General features: G+C 33.8%; 1 protein-coding gene and 1 non-coding gene across 2 annotated transcripts in view; one reads left to right on the top strand and one right to left on the bottom strand.

Annotated features, from left to right (window-relative positions):
- The window catches only part of STPG2 (sperm tail PG-rich repeat containing 2), a 307,549-nt gene that overhangs the window by 144,511 nt on the left and 142,716 nt on the right, over positions 1 to 20,322 (bottom strand). Inside the window, exons 7-8 of the mRNA XM_021680406.1 lie at positions 19,460 to 19,620; positions 5,530 to 5,640 (exon numbers count right to left, since the gene is read on the bottom strand). Coding sequence (XP_021536081.1) covers positions 5,530 to 5,640; positions 19,460 to 19,620 — 272 coding nt within the window. The remainder of the gene's footprint in view (positions 1 to 5,529; positions 5,641 to 19,459; positions 19,621 to 20,322) is intronic.
- On the top strand, positions 16,387 to 16,491 carry LOC123324207. The gene has a single exon (XR_006539691.1). It is a non-coding gene; the product is annotated as a U6 spliceosomal RNA (small nuclear RNA).

Below are 20,322 nucleotides of genomic sequence, written 5' to 3'. Positions count from 1 at the left end.
ACCATATGTAGGGTTGCACATGTAGTCATGTTGGCTTCAAGGATTTAAATGATGGAGTTATAGTCTAGTCATTTCCATGTCACTTGTAACATATTTTCTCTTTTTTTATCACCCCATAAGCTACAACATAATGACTGGTTGATAGAATGTAGGAATCGGTTTCAGATGATGCCACAAATATAGCAAAATTTAAACCTCAGAGATTATCTAGAATATGAGTCATTTTGCTGTTGTTCGTTTTAAATAATCATGACACCTTCAAAGTCAGGACAGATTTCATTCTCAAAACACATGGAGAGTGCAAAATTTTTTTAGCAACTGAAGAGTAAAGATAAAATCATTTCTTCATGAAGTTATTATTTACTTCTGAGACCTATGTGGGGCAATCAAAAATAGCTAAAACTGTAGAACAGCATTCTTCTCACCATCTGTGTAAGTACTGATAGCACCCAATCAAAATGCAAGCTCCTAGAATCTGGCTTATCCCAATGTATCTGGCTCAGGAGTTGCCTTCACTATTCTTTCTCTGCTCTGATGAAGATGGTATCCAACAGCACCTATTCTTGCTGCTTGCATATCAAACCCATTTTCTGAACTAATGAAGTCAATTATATGAAAATGTATATAGACTTCAAAATGTAATGGAAATACACAAAGTATCTAAGTGCACTGTGACCAAATCACTCTCCAGTGTGTCAGAAATCATTGGCCTAAATCCTTCACTTGCATTAATGGGCCTATATTCAGAAAATTCATTTTAATGTGCTCTCCCTCACCAATGGTTGGTGAATGATACGATGCCAACAAGCAAACTAACCAACCAACAAAATAAACTCCAAAAACTATGCAAAAATCAAAGCACTTTCTATATATGTTCCAGTGAGAAATTATAAAAAATATTGAGGGCAATATAGTTTAGTCAGAATAACTTTGATTCTTGTGAAATAGTTCAGCTGAAACCCATTTCCAATATATTTTTACTATCTTCAGGGTCCCAAGGGTCTGATCTTACTTTTGAGCTTCTGAGACACTAGCACCAGCTGAGCTGTGCCTCCTCTTCAGAGGGTTGAATCCCAGCAACAAAACGTCTCTCCAACCTTTCAAGTTTTAATAATTCCACCGAGTCCCTTTATTCCCCAAGGCCTAAAAATGGTGGCACTGATTGCCTGTGTTACTATTTCCAAGATACTTTAGTGTTTCCTCTTTGCCTTTTCAGTTCTCCAATATACATGATCCCTTATATTATCTGTCTCAAAATAACTAGTGCAGTTCTATGTCCTGACTAGACCCTGACTGATATAGGCCCTCTCTGCCTAAATATACCATTATAACTTTCTCTCTTTTTTAAAGATTTTATTTATTTGAGAGAGAGAAAGAGCATGGGGGTGGGAGAGGATCAGAGAGAGGGAAAGGCAGACTCCCCACTGAGCAGGAACCTGACATAGGACTCCAACCCAGGACCCCGAGACCATGACATGAGCCAAAGGCGAAAGAAAGAGTTGGCCACTTAACCAACTGAGGTGCTCCCCAGTTTCCTCATTTTTAAAAATGATCATAATTGTAGTATTCAAATGAGTTACTATACATTTGGAATGGTGCCTGGTTTAAAACAAGCACTATATAAGCATTAGCTCTTATTTTTATTAATAAAGTTAATTTTGTTGTGACTCAGTTGTGAAGCATCTGCCTTCGGCTCAGGTCATGATCCCAGGGTCCTAGGATCAAGCCCCACATTGGGCTCCCTGCTCAGCGGGAAGCCTGCTTCTCCATCTCCCGCTCCCCCCGCTTGTGTTCCCTCTCTAGCTGTCTCTCTCTCTGTGTCAAATAAATAAAATCTTTAAAACATAATAATAATTAAATTAAATTAATTTTGTTAATATCTGTGACAGATGTTTTGTGTTTTTTAACAATTCACATCATTAAATGAATACAAAATGTAACAGATTCTCAGGGGTAATTCCTCTAATATGCATTCAAAACCAAAGTGCCCAACACCAGTAACTTCTCTCAAATCCTCTGGTAGGTGTGAAAGGTAGATTTATTTGCATTTCACTTTTAACCTGTACAGCTTGCCCTTTGGAGTTTTAACTGTATTAATGAATCTTCTTTGAGACTACACACTATGAGAGGTCTAAGGCTTTGTTTCATTCCCTGGAGGGCTTGGAGGCTATAAAAATTAAAATTCAATGTCATATGGTTTGGCAAAGGTCCTTAGGGTAGAAGTGAACTTCAGTGCTCTGCCACACTGGGGCCCCTCCTTAATTTAGTCTTTAGCCTGTGTACTCTTAATTTCTTCCTAATTCTTGGAAGCACTCATGAATATATTTGTTTCTATTTTATCTAGAATTTTGGTTGTTTGCAGAGAATGGGTCAGTCCAGGTACCAGGAGATCATGCCATTCGAAATACATACTCATCATTAACTCATGAGTACTATTTTTATTTTTATTTTAAAATAATATGTTCACAGTATAAATAAAAATCAAATCATATATGAGTCTAAAATGAACAGTAAAATTGTCTTCTTTGACCTCTCTCTAGTTCCATTTCCAGAAATAATTTATTTTAACAGTAATTGGGTTTCTTAGAGGGTTTTTTTTTTATTTACCATTACAGACAATATAAGAACTTATACTGTGATTTGTCAATTTTTGACATCTCTTGACTCTGTGTACTATAAGAAATTTGGCACGTTTTACTCCATCCCAACCTTTCACTTCTTGCTTTTGTTTTATTGATACTAAGTTTTCTAATATTTATATTTTTATATTATAATTAAGTCCTCTGCAATTTGTATAGATTGATCTAAAACCACTCAGTATTAAAATAGAAATTTGAATATCATGGTTATTCCTTATCAAACCAATTTGTGTGGCCAAACACATAGAGAAGTAAATGAAATTCTGCCACCAAATCCATGACTCCTCAAGAATGACCCCGTGAGTGAGCTAAAAATGCCTTCTTTATTAATTTGTTTTCATTTTACTTCATCCAGGAAATGCTCAGTTTCTGTTCTCTAGGGGTATATCATCTGTCTCTCATTTCCCTTTTTATATTTTGCTGGAGCATCTTTATACATGGAAATGTAGAAGTACTAAACTTTCCGAGCTCTTGCATACCAGAAAATTATTCTCTTGACTCATTTAATTGGATTTATATTGTATAAAGGCAGAATTCTATATCCAAATTTATTTCCTCTTGGAAATTCAAGAAAGTGTTATTCCATCATCTCCTAACTCTGAAATGTTGCCAATGCTGCTGGGAAAGTGTTGGATATCAGTATGTTTCTCATTCCTCTGTAGGTGACCCAGTTACTTTTCTCTGTGGAAGCTTCAAGGGTATTTTAATTCTAGTCTTCTGAAAATGCAAAGCAATGTGAAAGGGATGTATGGCTTTTAAAGTTCATCCTCCTTGGTATTATGTTGAGTTCTTCTAATTGAAGACTTCTGTCTTTATTCATTTCAGGATAATTTACTGTTTTTTATATCAAATACTCCTAACTACTATGCCTAATAAACAGATGTTTGGCTTGTTTCTAGCCTCCATTTATCATATTTTCAATCTCTTTGTCTTTTTATATTAAACTAATGCTATGTTATAGTTTAAAAAAAAATCTATTTCCTTGGGACCATGTAAAAGGAAGAGAGATGTACGTATATGTCTTTCATATGAAACCAGAAGCTTGAGTTTTTAAATATTTTTATGTGAAACATATAAAATGTTGAAAATCAAATTTATACCCTTTAAAATGTAGGCAGTAAATTTTCTAATATTTTTGCTGTAAGTGAAAATTACAAAATTAATTCCATTACTTTATAAGTTTGAGATCAATTTTGATCTGGGATCAATAGTTTGGATTTTTCATGAGATATATATTATACACCTATATATTTGAAGGGTATTTTATATGCAGAAGAGTTTCTAAAACCAAAGTATTCTATGTAATTAAACTATTTTGCTTCTTGGATAAGCAAAGTCCCACCCAATACTTTAAATTCCAAGTGTTTCATGTCAAAAAACAACAATACTAAAACAGGAGTTTCCAGATCCAGTGAAAGACCAAGTTAAAAGAGAAAAATGTAAATTAAGTAAAAGCAATTGGTAAAGTAACTCATCTTTCTTTAGAGCACATCACCATCTTGTTTCTCTACAAACATTTAGCACATACATATGCATTCCTATGGGTACCTTCAGAGATTTGCATTTTTTCCTAGTAGCTATAATATCATGATAGAAATAACTATGAATCCACTAAATATTCTTAGGCTTAAAGGCTTTATACTAGTAATAAATTACCTCTGACATACTTCACAGTGGATCCTAATGTATATAATGACTCACTTGAGAAACACAACACAACCATAAAACTCCTCAAGATAAATAAATGATCTATTAAAATAAGGCATTTTTAAAAAACATTTATTTTACAATTATGAGAATCTCTTACATGTCAAGAACACTGCTGGATGATTTTAACTGTCTTTGAACTTATAGCTACAAAAAAAATCATAAAACCTGATGCTAATTCTGACGCCCTCAACCAATGTCTTCAAAAAAAAATAAGATTCAATAAACTGATATCTCAGAAAAAAATAAGCCCATTTCTGATGACTCTCACCAAATTAATCCCTATGATTTCTTAGACATTCACAGCTATATTAATTTAACTAGCTTTGCATTTGTCCTTTCTTTAAACTAGTTCTTCCTAATTTTGTACCAGTTACTTCACCACTGAAAACATTATAAATGAACTCTTGGCATTGTGCACCTACTAGAATTTTATTTCAGTAAGCAGTGCTACTTCTCAAGTTGATGGCTACACTTTAAAACCTGATTGATGAGCTTGTTTTGATAATAGGTTATTAATAATATCTTATTATTAATCTCTTATTAATTTCAGCCCAATGTCTATAAAAATTCATTTTAACAATTTCTGTACATGGAAGTCTAACTTTTTAACTGTAAATTTCAAATCGATCTTTTAGTAAATTTATTCTTAATGAATAAATATTCATTTTTAAATTTCATCTGCTTTACTTATTTCAACTTATTCAATATTAGGTATTTATAAAAAATGGAAATTTAGTTAGAAAAATTCATAGCAACAGTTTAAAATACAGATTAACATGGATTAAAGAAAAGCCCTGAATGAAGAGTCTTAGGTTGCAAGACAGATTCAAATTGAAAAGAAAAAATTTACACTTATGAATAAACTGAGGTGAACCTAAAGTAAACCTTTCACTTCATATCCAAAGTGATTATGATTTCCTATATGTCCTAAAAACAAATGTTCTCTAACCCTACAGGAGATATTCCATATAATAGTCTCTCACAGAGCAATGCTGGACTTCTACTTAGCTTCAAGAATTTTGGCTGAACTTTAAAAAATATGGAAGTATCATGCTCACCAAAGATGTTACAACAGCCTACCAGGTACGTCTCTCAGATCCTAATATACTGTTCATGTTATACAGTCTCCTCCATGATTTCTAGATTACAAATAAGTTTGGCTATAGAGGAGTCTTCTTACCATATCTGACAGTTTAGTAGATCTTTGTGTTCTTGACAAGAAAGCAGCATAGCGGTTAGTCAAGTTAGGTAGTTCATCAGAAATTCCACCAACCTGTGAGTTCCAAAAAGCATATTGAAAGAAGCGATTAAAAGAGTATATCCTTTCTATTTATCAATTCAAGTGGCACAATAAGTAATAAATTTGCAAGAAAGTACATCAATGTTGCTTTATCATTAGAGATAGACATATTCATTAAAAATTTTAAATGGGATATAGGAGTAAAAGACTTTAAGTCAATGAGATATAAAAATGAGAAAAGAGTTAGTTATATGGAGCTCTAGAAAAGTAGGAACTACATACATTATTTAAACACATTAAGAGTGAGTTATTACCTATACTGTGATGTCAAATTCAGACATCAATTTTTGTTGTTTCATAACATATGAGATATTTAGCCATATAGTATTACTTGTTAGTATTTAATTACTAATACATAAAATAAATATATATTAACAGTAACTATTTAAATTGATTATGTGGAAATCCTTGATTAATAAATTTTCTAAGCAGAATGATCCACACTCTCCTGAATATTGTAATTCCTTATATGTATTGAGGATGCAAATTAATAGGCTACATGAAGATGGTAATGTAAAATTTTAATTAGTAATTAAGTAATCCTTGTGATATTATACTCTGATTCATCATACAATTTACTCATTTGCATTCATTTAATATTTCAAACTCTATAACCAATAGTAACATTCTCTGTGTATACAGAAGGGATAAGAATTTATTTTTCCATTTTTATATACTTCACTGTTTTTATTTCAGAATTGGACATTCATATTTAATAATTCAGAATGCAATACCTAGTAAAATAATTAGATATCTCTTTCTTTGTTCACTTTATGAGGAAAATTAATCTACTAAAAAATCCATCCCTCACATACTATATCTTTAAAACTATATGCCTCTCTAACCTAAATGCTGAAGTTGGTGCTTCTCGACTCTTCTCCTAATATTATTCCTACCTAGTCACTCAAAAGAAAACAGATTTTATCACTTTCAAAAACAGAAAAATCAGTCACATCTTATGAAAGTCTTCAAATATAGAACATCTGAGCCAGCATTATTATTTTGTGTGGTTTTATATTTACTGATGCTGAAAAAATAATTTACTTTTATAATAAATTTTATTATCATGTACGTGGTACTAGAAATTATAGAAAAGAGAAATTCAAAAGCACTTTGCAACTTTTAAAAAGATTTTATTTATTTATTTGAGAGAGAGAGCACACACTCAAGTAGTGGGGAGGGGCAGAGGGAGAAAGAAACTCTCCACCAAGCAGGGAGCTGGATGCAGGGCACAATCCCAGGACCCTGAGATCATGACTTGAGCCGAAGGCAGACACTAAACCAACTGAGCTATGTAAGCACCCACATTTTGCAATTTTTACTGTTTATGGGTAGAAGTTAGAAAATGTACCAGGCAGGGCGCCTGGGTGGCTCAGTTGGTTAAGCGACTGCCTTCAGCTCAGGTCATGATCCTGGAGTCCCGGGATCGAGTCCCGCATCGGGCTCCCTGCTCAGCAGGGAGTCTGCTTCTCCCTCTCCTGCTCCCCCCTATTGTGCTCTTTCTCTCTCTCAAATAAATAAATAAATAAAATCTTTAAAAAAAAAAAGAAAATGTACCAGGCATTGGATGACTTTGGCTTTAGAGGGGATAAGTTTGCAGAAGATCACATTTTTACCAAAAATAATTGAAATCCAGATAAAATATAAGAAAATCTTATTTTTAAAGGCCTCATACAGTTGTGGATGCTTCTAACGTTGAGTTGTCAGCATAGACAAGAGGGGCTAAGATTCTAAAGAGGGTAGAACTTCTGAAAGGTAAGCTATCACTCTGTAGGTGCTTTTTCCCTAGTGGCATTTGCTCATACAGGCAACAGAGAAAGAATCGGGGTTTAGACCTGGCAGAAGTTGCTGTTAAAGAACTGAGAAAAAGCTTATTGTGGTCTTATTAAGCTTTGCTATTAAGAATGGCAAAATTGCAGGTTTGAGGAGCCTCAAAACACATGATCTGTTTCCCCATGAATCTCTTTGCCAGAGGATGAGAGATGGGGTGATGCTAAAAATCTAAACCAAAACACAGATGCATTAAAGATTGAAGTTCAGAAGCTGACAGAAAGGGGTCTTGAACACATCAGGCTTGGAGCTGAAATCCCTAGAGGACTACACTTAAGAAAATGAACAAGCCAGAGGTAAATTAACCCCTAGAAAAAATATAATCACTGTAATTCATGATTGGATTAAGGTGATCTCTGACTTCTATCCACCTTGCAAAGGAAAGTATAAAATCTCTCTATTAGAAGGTAACACCATTTAAAGTCTCTATATTGCATGCAATATCTGGCATTTTATTAAAAATTAGGGGGCATGCTGAAAGATAGACATGCATGATCAAAACTCAAGAAAAAAAATAACAGAAAATAACAACAGGCTAATAGGTGATCCAGATATTGCAGTTAGTACAGAGAACTTTAAAATAAGTATAATTAATGTGTTTAAGAAAACAGAAGAAAAAAATGAAAAAAGAGAGTTAAAAACATGGAGAATTTCTCCTAAGAAGTGAAATCTTTGGAAAGACTTAAATAGAATTCATTCTACAACTGAAAAATAGAATAATCTGAAATTAAAAACTTAGGTCAGTGTAATAGCAATTGAAACACAGTTTTTAAAAAAAATATTAGTTAATTGAAAGATATGTCTGAAGAAAATATCTAAACAAAAGCAAACAGAGAGTCCAAGATGGCAGAGGAGTAGGAGAACTTAGTTCTGCCTGGCCCCGGGGAATTCAGCTAGATAGCCATCAAATCATTCCAAACACCTGTGAACTCAACCAGAGATCTAGGAAAAAACAACTGTGACTCTACAAATAGAAAAGCGACCACTTTCTGCAAGGTGGGAGGTGTGGAGTAGTGAATCCAAGTCTATACATGGGAAGATAAACTTCAGGGGGAGGGAGCCTATGGGAGCCACCTACCAGAAAGTGATATAGCAGTGGAGCATAAAATCAGAACTTTTAGAAGTCTGCTCCAATGAGGGACATCCCTGCCTAACAGACGGTCAAGTGGCAAAGAGAGGTGGAATCCTAGGTGGGATATTGTGGTCTCAGGATGCTTGGCGTCACTGGAAAACCAGGGAGGCCTGAGTGTGGCAGAGTTCCCAGGCATCAGAGGAGGGAAGCCAGCTGTAATCAGCAAGCCCAGGAGTGGGCTCTGACTTGGGGTTGCAATAAGAACTGTGGCACAGTTGGGCAACTGCTCTCCGAGCAGGGGCCCAACAAGCCATAGAACCAGCAAGATGCCCCTTCCTCCCCCAGGAAGAGCAGCTCAGATGCATGCCACAGGAGTCTACAGAGCTTGGAGACTCAAAGCAGGGTCTCGTGCCTGAGATACAAACATTCAGTCACAGGCTGGATGAGCACAGAGAGCAGATGGAGACCAGGGAGACAGGAGTGATGTAATAACTGCTTTCCCTGGAGGGTGCACTGAGGTGGGACCCAGAGCTTTTGGCTCTGGGGCTGGAGACTGGGAGGGTGCCATTTTCATTCTCATCCTCTAAAGCAGCACAGAAAGCCTTCAGGGAACAAAAGCCACATAGAGCAATCTAGAGCCAATTACTTAGCCTGGCCCCTAGCAAGAGTGGTGCAATTCCGACCAGAGAAAAGAGACTTGTGAATCAATGCAACAGGCCCCTCCCCAGCATATTAGCATGAACATCCAGCAAAGAACAAGTTTACCAATCATTGAGAATTGCAAAACTCTAGCACCACAGAAATATAGCATATAGAATTCATGGTTTATTTGCTATAATTCTATAGTCTTCACTTCTAATTTTTTCCCTCTTTCCTTTTTCAACCATTTTCTTATTTTATCCACTTTTTTTATTAATCTAATTTTCATTTTTACTGTTACATTCTATCCTTTCATTATATTTAATCTTATTTTTTTATATATATAAGTTTTTCTTTCTTTATGATTTTGGGACACAATTTCTTCTAACAGACCAAAATACACCCAGAATCTAGTGTATGTCTCTGTTCACTTCACCTCTCTCATCATATTCTCTCTTTTTCTCTTCTTCTGTTTTATTTTGTTAGTCTTTTTAAATTTTCACCTTTACAGTTACAATCTAATGTTTCAATGTATTTCATTTTACTTTTGCATAAATACAAGTTTTTCTTTCCTTACAAATTTGAGATGTAGTTTTTTTTAACAAACCAACCAAAATACACTCAGGATATAGTGTATTGCTCTGTTCTGTCCACCTGTCTGTTTATATTCCTCCTTTTTTTTGTCTTTTAATTTTCATTTTTATACTTACATTCTATCTTTTCATAGTATTTAAATTTATTCTTGTACATATATAAGTTTTTCTTTCTTTACAACTTTGGGATCTAGTTTTCTAACAAACAGATCAAAAAACACACAGGATCCAGTGTACTGCACTGTTCTGTTCACCTCTCTGATTATATTCTCTCTTTTTCTTTCTTTTAATTTTTTTTTTTCTGTTTTGGTCTCTTCTGATTTGTTTAGTGTGTATTTCTCTAGGGTTGTGGTTGCCATTTTAGTATTTTGTTCTCTCATTCATCTATTCTTCTCTGGACATAATGACAAAATGGAAAAACTCACCTCAAAAAAGAGAACAAAAGGCAGTACTGACTGCCAAGGACATAATCAGTATGGAAATAAGTAAGATGTTGGAACTAAAGTTCAGAATAACGATTATAAAGATACAAGCTGGGCTTGAAAAAAGCATAGAAGATACTAGAGAATCCCTTTCTGAAGAAAATAAAATTTAACCAAGTCAAAATCAAAAAGGCTATTAATGAGGTGCAATCAAAAATGGAGGCTCTAACTGCTAGGATAAATGAGACAGAAGAGAGAATTAGTGATATAGAAGACCAAATGATGGAGAATAAAGAAGCTGAGAAAAAGAGAGATAAACAACTACTGGATCACAAGGGGAGAATTTGAGAGATAAGTGACACCATAAGACAAAACAATATTAGAATAATTGGGATCCCAGAAGAAGAAGGAGACAGAGAGGGGCAGAAGGTATATTGGAGCAAATGAGAGCAGAGAACTCCTAATCTGGAGAGGGAAACAGGCATTCAAGTCCAAGAGGAACAAAAAACTGCCCTCAAAATCAATAAAAATAGGTCAACACCTCAGCATATAATAGTGAAACTTGCAAATCTCAGAGACAAACAGAAAACCCTGAAAGCAGCTTGAGACAAGAGGTACCTAACCTATAAGGGTAGAAACATTAGACTGTCAGGAGACCTATACACAGAGACCTGACAGACCAGAGAGGATGAGCACGATATATTCAGGATGCTAAATGAGAAAAATATGCAGCCAAGAATACTTTATCATGCTAGGATGTCATTAAAATAGGAGAGAAAAAGCTTCCAGGACAAACAGAAACTAAAAGAATTTGGATCACCAAACCAGCTCTAAAAGAAATATTGAGAAGGATCCTTTAAGGAAAGAGAGAGCCCAAGAGTAACATAGACCAGAAAGGAACAGAGACAACAAAAGTAACAGGGACTTTACAGGAAATACAATGGCATTAAATTCATATATTTCAGTAGTTACTCTGTAAATGTACTAAATGCCCCAATCAAAAGACATAGGGTATCAGATTGGATGAAAAAGCAAGCCCCATAGATATGCTGCCTGCAGGAGATTCATTTTATACCCAAAGACACTTCCAGATTTAAAGTAAGGGAGTGGAAAACCATTTATCACCATAATGGACATCAAAAGAAAGCTGGGGTGGCAATCCTTATATCAGACAAATTAGATTTTAAACCAAAGACTGTAATAAGAGATGAGGAAGGACACTATATCAAAATTAAAGGGTCTACCGAACAAGAACATCTAACAATTGTAATTATCTATGCCCCTTACATGGGAGCAGCCAATTATATAAGCCAATTAATAACAAAATCAAAGAAACACAGTGATAATAATAAAATAATAGCAGAGGACTTTAACTCCCCACTCACTACAATGGACAGATCATCTAAGCAGATCAAAAAGGAAACAAGGGCTTTGAATGACACATTGGACCAGATGGACATCACAGATTTATTCAGAACATTCCATCCTAAAGTAACAGAATACACATTCTCCTCAAGTGCACATGGAACATTCTCCAAATAGATCACATATTTGGTCACAAATCAGGTCTCAACTGGTACCAAAAGATAGGGATCATTCCCGGCATATTTTCAGGCCACAATGTTTCAAAACTAGAAATGAATCACAAGAGGAAAGTCGGAAAGAACTCAAATACATGGAGGCTAAACAGCACCCTACTAAAGAATGAATGGGTCAACCAGGAAATTAAAGAATTTAAAAAATTCGTGGAAACAAATGAAATTGAAAACACAACTGTTCAAAATCTTTGGGATGCAGCAAAGGTGGTCCTAAGAGGGAAGTATATAGCAATACAAGCCTTTCTCAAGAAACAAGAAAGGTCTCAAATACACAATAATAGTAAAAGTTACTTAAAACTGATGAAAGACATCAACCCAGAGGCTCTACAAACCTCAGGCAAATAAATATAAAGAGAACCACAGTTTTGACACATTGAAGAAACATACAAAAAAAAAGTTGCTTTCAAAGGAGAAACAATAAACTTAACAATGTACTTCTCAATGGAAATGACAGAAGGCCTAAAACAATAGAATAACTCCCACCCTACAAATCCAATCCCCCCAAAATAAAAATGACAAAGACATTTTCAGACAAAATTACAATACTTCATCATCAACAGACCTTAAACAAAAGAAGCATTAAAAGGAGTTTTTCAGGCAGAAGAAAAATGATTTGATACAGAAACCAGAAATGCAGAGAGAAACAAAACACAAAAGAGAAGATAAATGTTTTGGTAAATATGAATAAATATTGATTGTATAAAACAGTAATATTCAAAGGGCTCAAAATATACATAAACTTACGCTGTATGACAAAAATTAACAAAATAGGAGGTAGAAAATGGAGCTAAAATGTTTTAAGTTAGCATATTGAGAAGTGGTAAAAGTAATCCTTTTTATTAAACTGCAAAGGTAAAGGATACATATTATAATTTTGGTAGCCAGCACTAAAAGACTATAAAATAATACATAACTAAAAATGTTATAAAAATAGATGAAACAGAATAATATAAAATATTTTACTAAGTCAAAAAAAAGGTGAGGTAAGAAAAAATGCTAAAACAAGCAAGCCAATAGAATATATGCAACAATATGGCTTCTATACACACAAATGTATCAGTAATCACATTAAATATAAATGGATTAATACTGCAGTTCAACACAGTTTATCAGACTGCATTTTTAAAACTTAGACATGTTTAGTGTATATCTTTCACTCTTGATTGTAGTTTGTCAAATTTTACATAAACAAAAAGAGTCTGTGTTAATCCTATGAGTAATTTTTAATTATTAATAATAGTAATAAAAGGGGCGCCTGGGTGGCTCAGTCATTAAGTGTCTGCCTTCGGCTCAGGTCATGATCCCAGGGTCCTGGGATCGAGCCCCACGTCGGGCTCCCTGCTCTGCGGGAACCTGCTTCTCCCTCTCCCACTCCCCCTGTTTGTGTTCCCTCTCACTGTGTCTCTCTCTGTCAAATAAATAAAATCTTAAAAAATAATAATAATAATAGTAACAAAAGTTATTAAGTTTTTGCTATGTGCCAGAAGCTAAAGTATTTTACATGTATTGATTCATTTAGTATTCACAATAATGCTTCGTAGTATGTACTATAATGCTCTCTATCTTACTAAGGCATAAAGAGGTTAAATAACTTACACAAGGTCAGTGACAGAGCAAGAAAATATGCTCAAGTACTCTGACATCAGAGATCATGCTAATAATCACTATGCTATACTGTCTCATTATCTGCAAAGGAGAATAAAGATTATAATGAGGGTTTTATAAAGAATTCTTGCAAGTTATAATTCTAATAATTCTTCTAAATTTAAATGTCAGGTTACTTAGAATAATTAACTTCTAGTACATTTTAAGCAAAATACAACAAAAATATTCTAAAAACTACTAACGTCCATGATGCATTTCTTTTAATTTTATTTAAATTTTATTAGATTTTAAAATTTATTAGATTAATTTAAATTTAAATTTATTTTTTTATTTTTGTTTTTTTTTATTTTTTTCTATTACGTTACATTACTCACCATACAATACATCATTAGTTTTTGATGTAGTGTTCCATGATTCATTGTTTGCGTATAACACCCAGGGCTCCATGCAGTACGTGCCCTCTTTAATACCCATCACCATGCTAACACATGCCACCACCCCCCTCCCCTCTAAAACCCTTAGTTTGTTTTTCAGAGTCCATAGTCTTTCATGGTTCATGTCTCCCCCTCTGATCTTCCCCCCTTCATTTTTCCCTTCCTTCTCCTAATGTCCTCCATGCTATTCCTTATGTTCCACAAATAAGTGAAACCATATGATAATTGACTTTTTTTTTTAATTTTATGTATTTATTTGACAGAGAGAGAGAGATAGCGAAAGCAGGAACACAAGCAGGGGTAGTGGGAGAGGGAGAAGCAGGCTTCCTGCTGAGCAGGGAGCCTGATGCGGGGCTCAATCCCAGGACCCTGGGATCATGACCTGAGCTGAAGGCAGACGCTTAACAACTAAGCCACCCAGGCACCCTGATAAATGACTTTCTCTGTTTGACTTATTTAACTTAGCATAATCTCCTCCAGTCCTATCCATGTTGATGCAAAAGTTGGGGATTCATCCTTTCTGATGGCTGAGTAATATTCCATTGTATATATGGATCACACCTTCTTTATCCATTTGTCTACTGAAGAGCATCTCAGCTCTTTCCACAATTTGGCTATTGTGGACATTGCTGCTATGAACATTGGGGTGCATATGGCCCTTCTTTTCACTACGTCTGTGTCTTTGGGGTCAATACCCAGTAGTGCAATTGCTGGGTCATAGGGTAGTTCTATATTTAATTTTTTGAGGCACCTTCACACTGTTTTCCAAAGTGGCTGTACCAATTTGCATTCCCACCAACAGTGTAAGAGGGTTCCCATTTCTCCACAACCTCTCCAACATTTAATGTTCCTTCCCTTGTCAATTTTTGCCATTCCAACGGGTATAAGGTGTTATCTCAATGTGGTTTTGATTTGGATTTCCCTGATGGCTAATGATGATGAACATTTTTCCATGTCTCTGTTAGCCATTTGTATGTCTTCTTCAGAAAAGTGTCTTTTCATGTCTTCTGCCCATTTTTTGACTTGATTATTTGTTTTTTGGGTGTTGAGTTTGAGAAGTTCTTTATAGATCTTGGATACCAGCCCTTTATCTGTAGTGTCATTTGCAAATATCTTCTCCCATTCTGTGGGTTGCCTCTTTGTTTTGTTGACTGCTTCCTTTGCTGTGCAGAAGCTTCTTATCTTGATGAAGTCCCAAAAGTTCATTTTTGCTTTTGTTTCACTAGCTTTTGGAGATGTATCTTGAAAGAAGTTGCTGTGGCCGATGTCAAAGAGGTTACTGCCTATGTTCTCTTCTAGGATTTTGATGGATTCCTGTCTCACATTGAGGTCTATCATCCATTTTGAGTTTATCTTCGTGTATGGTGTTAGAGAATGGTCAAGTTTCATTCTTCTGTATATAGCTGTCTAATTTTCCCAGCACCATTTACTGAAGAGACTGTCTTTTTTTCATTGTATATTTTTTCCTGCTTTGTCGAAGATTATTTGACCATAGAGTTGAGGGTCCATATCTGGGCTCTCTATTCTGTTCCATTGGTCTATGTGTCTGTTTTTGTTCCAATATCATGCTGTCTTGGTGATCACTGCTTTGTAATATAGCTTGTAATCAGGCAATGTGATGCCCCCAGCTTTGTTTTTCTTTTTCAACATTTCCTTGGCGATTTGGGATCTTTTCTGATTCCATACAAATTTTAGGATTGTTTGTTCCAGCACTTTGAAAAATGGAATTGGAATTTTCATTGGGATGGTGTTGAAAGTATAGATTGCTCTGGGCAGCACAGACATTTTAACAATGTTTATTTTTCCAATGCATGAGCATGGAATGTTTTTCCATCTTTTTGTGTCTTCTTCAATTTCTTTCATGAGTGTTCCGTAGTTCCTAGAGTATAGATCCTTTACCTCTTTGCTTAGGTTTATTCTGAGGTATCTTATGGGTTTTGGTGCTATTGTAAATGGAATCTATTTTCTAATTTCTCTTTCTACAGTTACATTGATAGTGTATAAGAAAGCAACTGATTTCTGTGCATTTATTTTGTATCCTGCCACATTATTGAATTGCTGTATGAGTTCTAGTAATTTGGGGGTGGAGTCTTTTGCATTTTCCACATAAAGTATCATGTCATCTGCGAAAAGAGAGAGTTTGACTTCTTTGCCAATTTGAATATATTTTCTTTCCTTTTGTTGTCTGATTGCTGTTGCTAGGACTTCTAGTACTGTTGAACAATAGTGGCGAGAGTGATGCATTTCGAATATACTTATATCAGCACTTAAACATGATTAAGACGGTAAATTTAATGGTATAGTTTTTACCACATTAGAATATATATAAATAAAATATTTTGTAAGAGTTTCATAAAAATCTCACAGTGAAATTTTAATTTTTGTTTAAATAAGGAAAGCCTTTATTTACTCCATTTTTCTTTTATGCCTACAAACCTTAAGCAACTCCCAGAGATTACAGATAATGATTTACAGCTGTTCTTTCATTACAATGAGATCTACTTCAGCTATATCTGAAGTTTTTAACTAATTTAAAGCACTAGAGTGATAACTTTGGCAGCACATATACTAAAACTGGAACAACACAGAGAAGATTAGCACCCTGCGAAAAAATGACTTGCAAATTTAACTTCATTGCACTAGGGTATTCTTACATTACCACCATAAACATCTTAGGATTCAACTTCCTATAAACCATGTGTGTTCCACTTTCTGGGTTGAAAATAATTTTCTCTGATAGGAAAGACAAATCCAATTCAGCATTTCAGTGGCTCTATTATCCCCATTTCATCTACCCCACCCCTACAGAGTTCTTTTTAGCTACTTTTTTTTTTTGTCAAACCAAACTTACACAAACTAATTTTAATTTTCTGTAGTATTTTTTACAATAAATTTTCCTTCTCTTTAAGCTTCCTGGAGTACAGTTCTATGCTTCTCTCTCATACTCATTTATTCAGTTATAATTTCCTTAGTGTCTACTATAGGACAGATACCATGTTTCCACTGTTTTGTACATGTTCTTTTATGATTTGACAACTATGTTCAAGCTTCCCCAATGTTTAACGTCTATTTATATTCTACCTATAAAATATCTATCTGTTCCATCTATATTTTTTATTGTTATTGTTAGCTACTTTTACTTTTCCATATGTACATTCTTTTAAACTTTCTCAAATTCCATAGGAGAAAGAATAATAAATGCATACACATATATTACAATGTCCTTTTAAAAATGTCTTCTAAAAAGTTTAATGTGTAGCAAAACTGCATTTTCAAAATTTTACTCATGAGTTATTTTCTTGTCAACACTTTTAGGTTAGTTTCACTGTTAGAGTCTCTGATCTTAAGAACATTTCTTGTTATCTGCTGATCATTTTGAAATAGGAATTATCTAAGTTCCTTATACATATCTAACCATGTCCAGAATCTCTTCTTTGACAATTCTAAACTGTAAAATAACATTATCACTATTTGCAAACGATTCTTCCCTTCTATTTCATTAGTTCTCCTTTATTTAGTCAAAATTAAGCTAAGACATGAGTTCCTCCCATAGCTTTCTCTACCTTTTGTGAAAGTAAATTATCAGTAAATCAAAAACATGTATGACATTCTGCTTTCAATAAAATGAGAAATCCAACAAAAGCTTTTAATATCTACCCACATAGTTATCATCTTTGATACTCTGTATTACTTTAAATAGATCCAGATTCCATCTGGTAACATTTTCCTCTGCCTGGAAGACTTCCTTCAACATTTCTCTTAATGCAGGTCTTTAAGGGATGAATATTTCAGCTTTTATATATATAAAAAGGTCTTCATTTTATTCTCCATTTTGAAAGATATTTTAGCCTACCATAGAATTACAGGTTGACAACTGTTTTCTTTTAATACTTAAAAATGTTGCACTGCTGTCTTCTGACTTACATCATTTCCAACAAGAAATATATTGTCATTTTTAACTTTGTTCCTCAATGCTATGTATCCTTTTTCTCTGGCTGCTTTTAAGAATTTTTTTTTAACCATTCTAGTCAATTTGGTTATAATATGCCTTGGCATAGTTTCTTTAATATCTTTTGTGTTGCAGTCTTGTTGAGCTTCATGGATAAATGGGTATTTAGTTCTTACCAAAGTTTGGAAATTTTCATTATTTCTTAAAATATTTTTTATGCCCCTGTACTTTTTCTCTTCCTTCAAGGATGCTAACAACACACATATTAGGCCACTTCAAACTGACTTAGAGTTCATTGATACTTTATTCACCATTTTTGTCCTTTTTCTCACTGTTTCATTTCAGATAGTTTCTACCAGTGTCTTAGGGTTCGCTAATCTTTTCTTCTGAACTTTCTAATCTGTTGTTAATGACAGTGTACTTTTTTTTAAATATTATATTTGCTATCTCTAGAACTTCAATTTGTGTCTTTTTATTTGTGCCATTTCTCTACTCAATATGTTCGATCTTTCCCCTACCTTCTTAAACATGTGGAATATAGTTATAATAACTGCTTAATGTCTTTATCTACTAATTCTATCATCTCTGTAATTTCTGGGTTTTTTCTATTGATTGTTTTTATTTTCCTGATTCTAGGTTATATTTTCCTGCTTCTTTGCATACCTACTAATTTTTTTTTTATTGGATGTCACACTGTGAATTTTATCTTCTTGAATACTGGATATTTTTTAATTCCTATGAATATTATTGAGATTTGTTCTGAGACACAGAAGTCTAGTAAAGCAAAAAAATATATAAAAGATGAAACACCTGGAGAAAAAATATAAACTGTCATTCACAGGTGGCATAATTGTGCTTGAGGAAATTTTTTTAAAACTAATAATAAATTAGTAGAATTAATCATTTAATTTAGCAAGAAGTATGGATCATTGGTAAAGCAAATCTTTAATAAAGACTATTATATTTCTTTATTCCAATAGCAGAAAGCTAAACAATGAAAATATTTAAAAGGTACCATTAGAACTAAAAAACATGAAATACTAAATACCAAGGAATAAATCTAATAAAGATGTAAAAGACCTCTACACAAAAATTATAAAACCACAAAAAGCATTTAAAGGAGACCTAAATTACTCTCAGAAAATAGTGGAGCAATTTTATTTTATTTTTTTAGTGGAGCAATTTCAAAATGAAGATATGTATTTAAAGAAATAATATGAGATCCTCAAAGAAATAAATAAGATCCATCTTTCGAAAAGAAATTACAAACATAGTTGAGAACCAAATTAATGTTTATTCTTATGCCATAAATTACCACATAAAATTATTTCTATAATAGTAGTATGGCTTGGAATGCCTGGGTGGCTCAGTTGGTTAAGCATCTGACTCTTAGTTTTAGCTCAGGTCCTGACCTCAGGGTCATGAGACTGAGCCTCATGTTGGGCTCTGCACTCAGGACAGAGTCTGCTTGTCCCTCTGCCTGTGCTCCTTCCCATGCTCTCTCTTGGTCTATCTCTCTCTCTGTCTCTCAAATAAATAAGTAAAATCTTAAAAAATAATAATAATAGTATGGCTTAAAATAATGAGGCATATATGCTACCTGTAATTTTTAAGCCCTATGCCTTGGTATTAGATATAAAGAATATTATTTTAGTATTCACAAATTACCTGATAATCAGCAGGACCAGGAGCAATAAAACCTTCTTTCTGAACCAGGAAGATAGTCCGAGGAACAGAAGAACCAAATGCACTTTTCTTTTGTTTCATCAAGCAGGTATTGCTAAAGTTGTCGATTATAGTATTGTTTAGGATATTATAAAACCCAGGACCTGAAGTCATGAGGAATGCCATAGGTAAGAATAAACATGTTTTCAATTTTTTTAAATTGAGTAACTTTAAGTAATTTTTTTTAGAAAGAACTCTCATATATTGCTGGCAGGAATGTAAAATGGTATGACATTTAGAGAAAGAATTTGTCAAATTCTTATAAAGTTAAACATACTTATTATATGACCCAGAAATTCTACTCCTAGGTATTTTCCCAAGAAAAATGAAAAAAAAAAACTAAATGTCCATAAGCTGGTGAATTAAAAAAAAAAAAATGCTATACTCAAACAGTAGAATACTACTCAGCAATAAAAAGGAAATATAAATGCAATAATATGAATCAACCTCAAAAACATGATACCAAGTGAAAGAAGATAGAAAAAAATCCTGAAAAACATATGATTCTATTTATATGAAGTTCCAGAAAATGCAATATCATAGTGACAGAAACAGTAGCCTGGAATGGGTGGAGACTAACTGCAGAGTGGAATGAGAGAGCATTTCTAAAATGATGGAAATTGCCAAAATTTAATTTTAGTGGTGGTTACCTGACTACATCCATTTACCAAAACTCATTAAACTGTACACTTAAATGAATTATTTTATTCTGTAAATTATACCTCAATAAAGCAGAAAGAAAGAAAGAAAGAAAGAAAGAAAGAAAGAAAGAAAGAAAGAAAGAAAGAAAGAAAGAAAGAAAGAAA

Source organism: Neomonachus schauinslandi, chromosome 2, assembly GCF_002201575.2.
Source record: "Neomonachus schauinslandi chromosome 2, ASM220157v2, whole genome shotgun sequence".
In the NCBI taxonomy this organism is placed as follows: Eukaryota; Metazoa; Chordata; class Mammalia; order Carnivora; family Phocidae; genus Neomonachus; species Neomonachus schauinslandi.
Note: the sequence above shows the minus strand (reverse complement) of the source record. Positions and strands in the feature narration are given on the sequence as shown.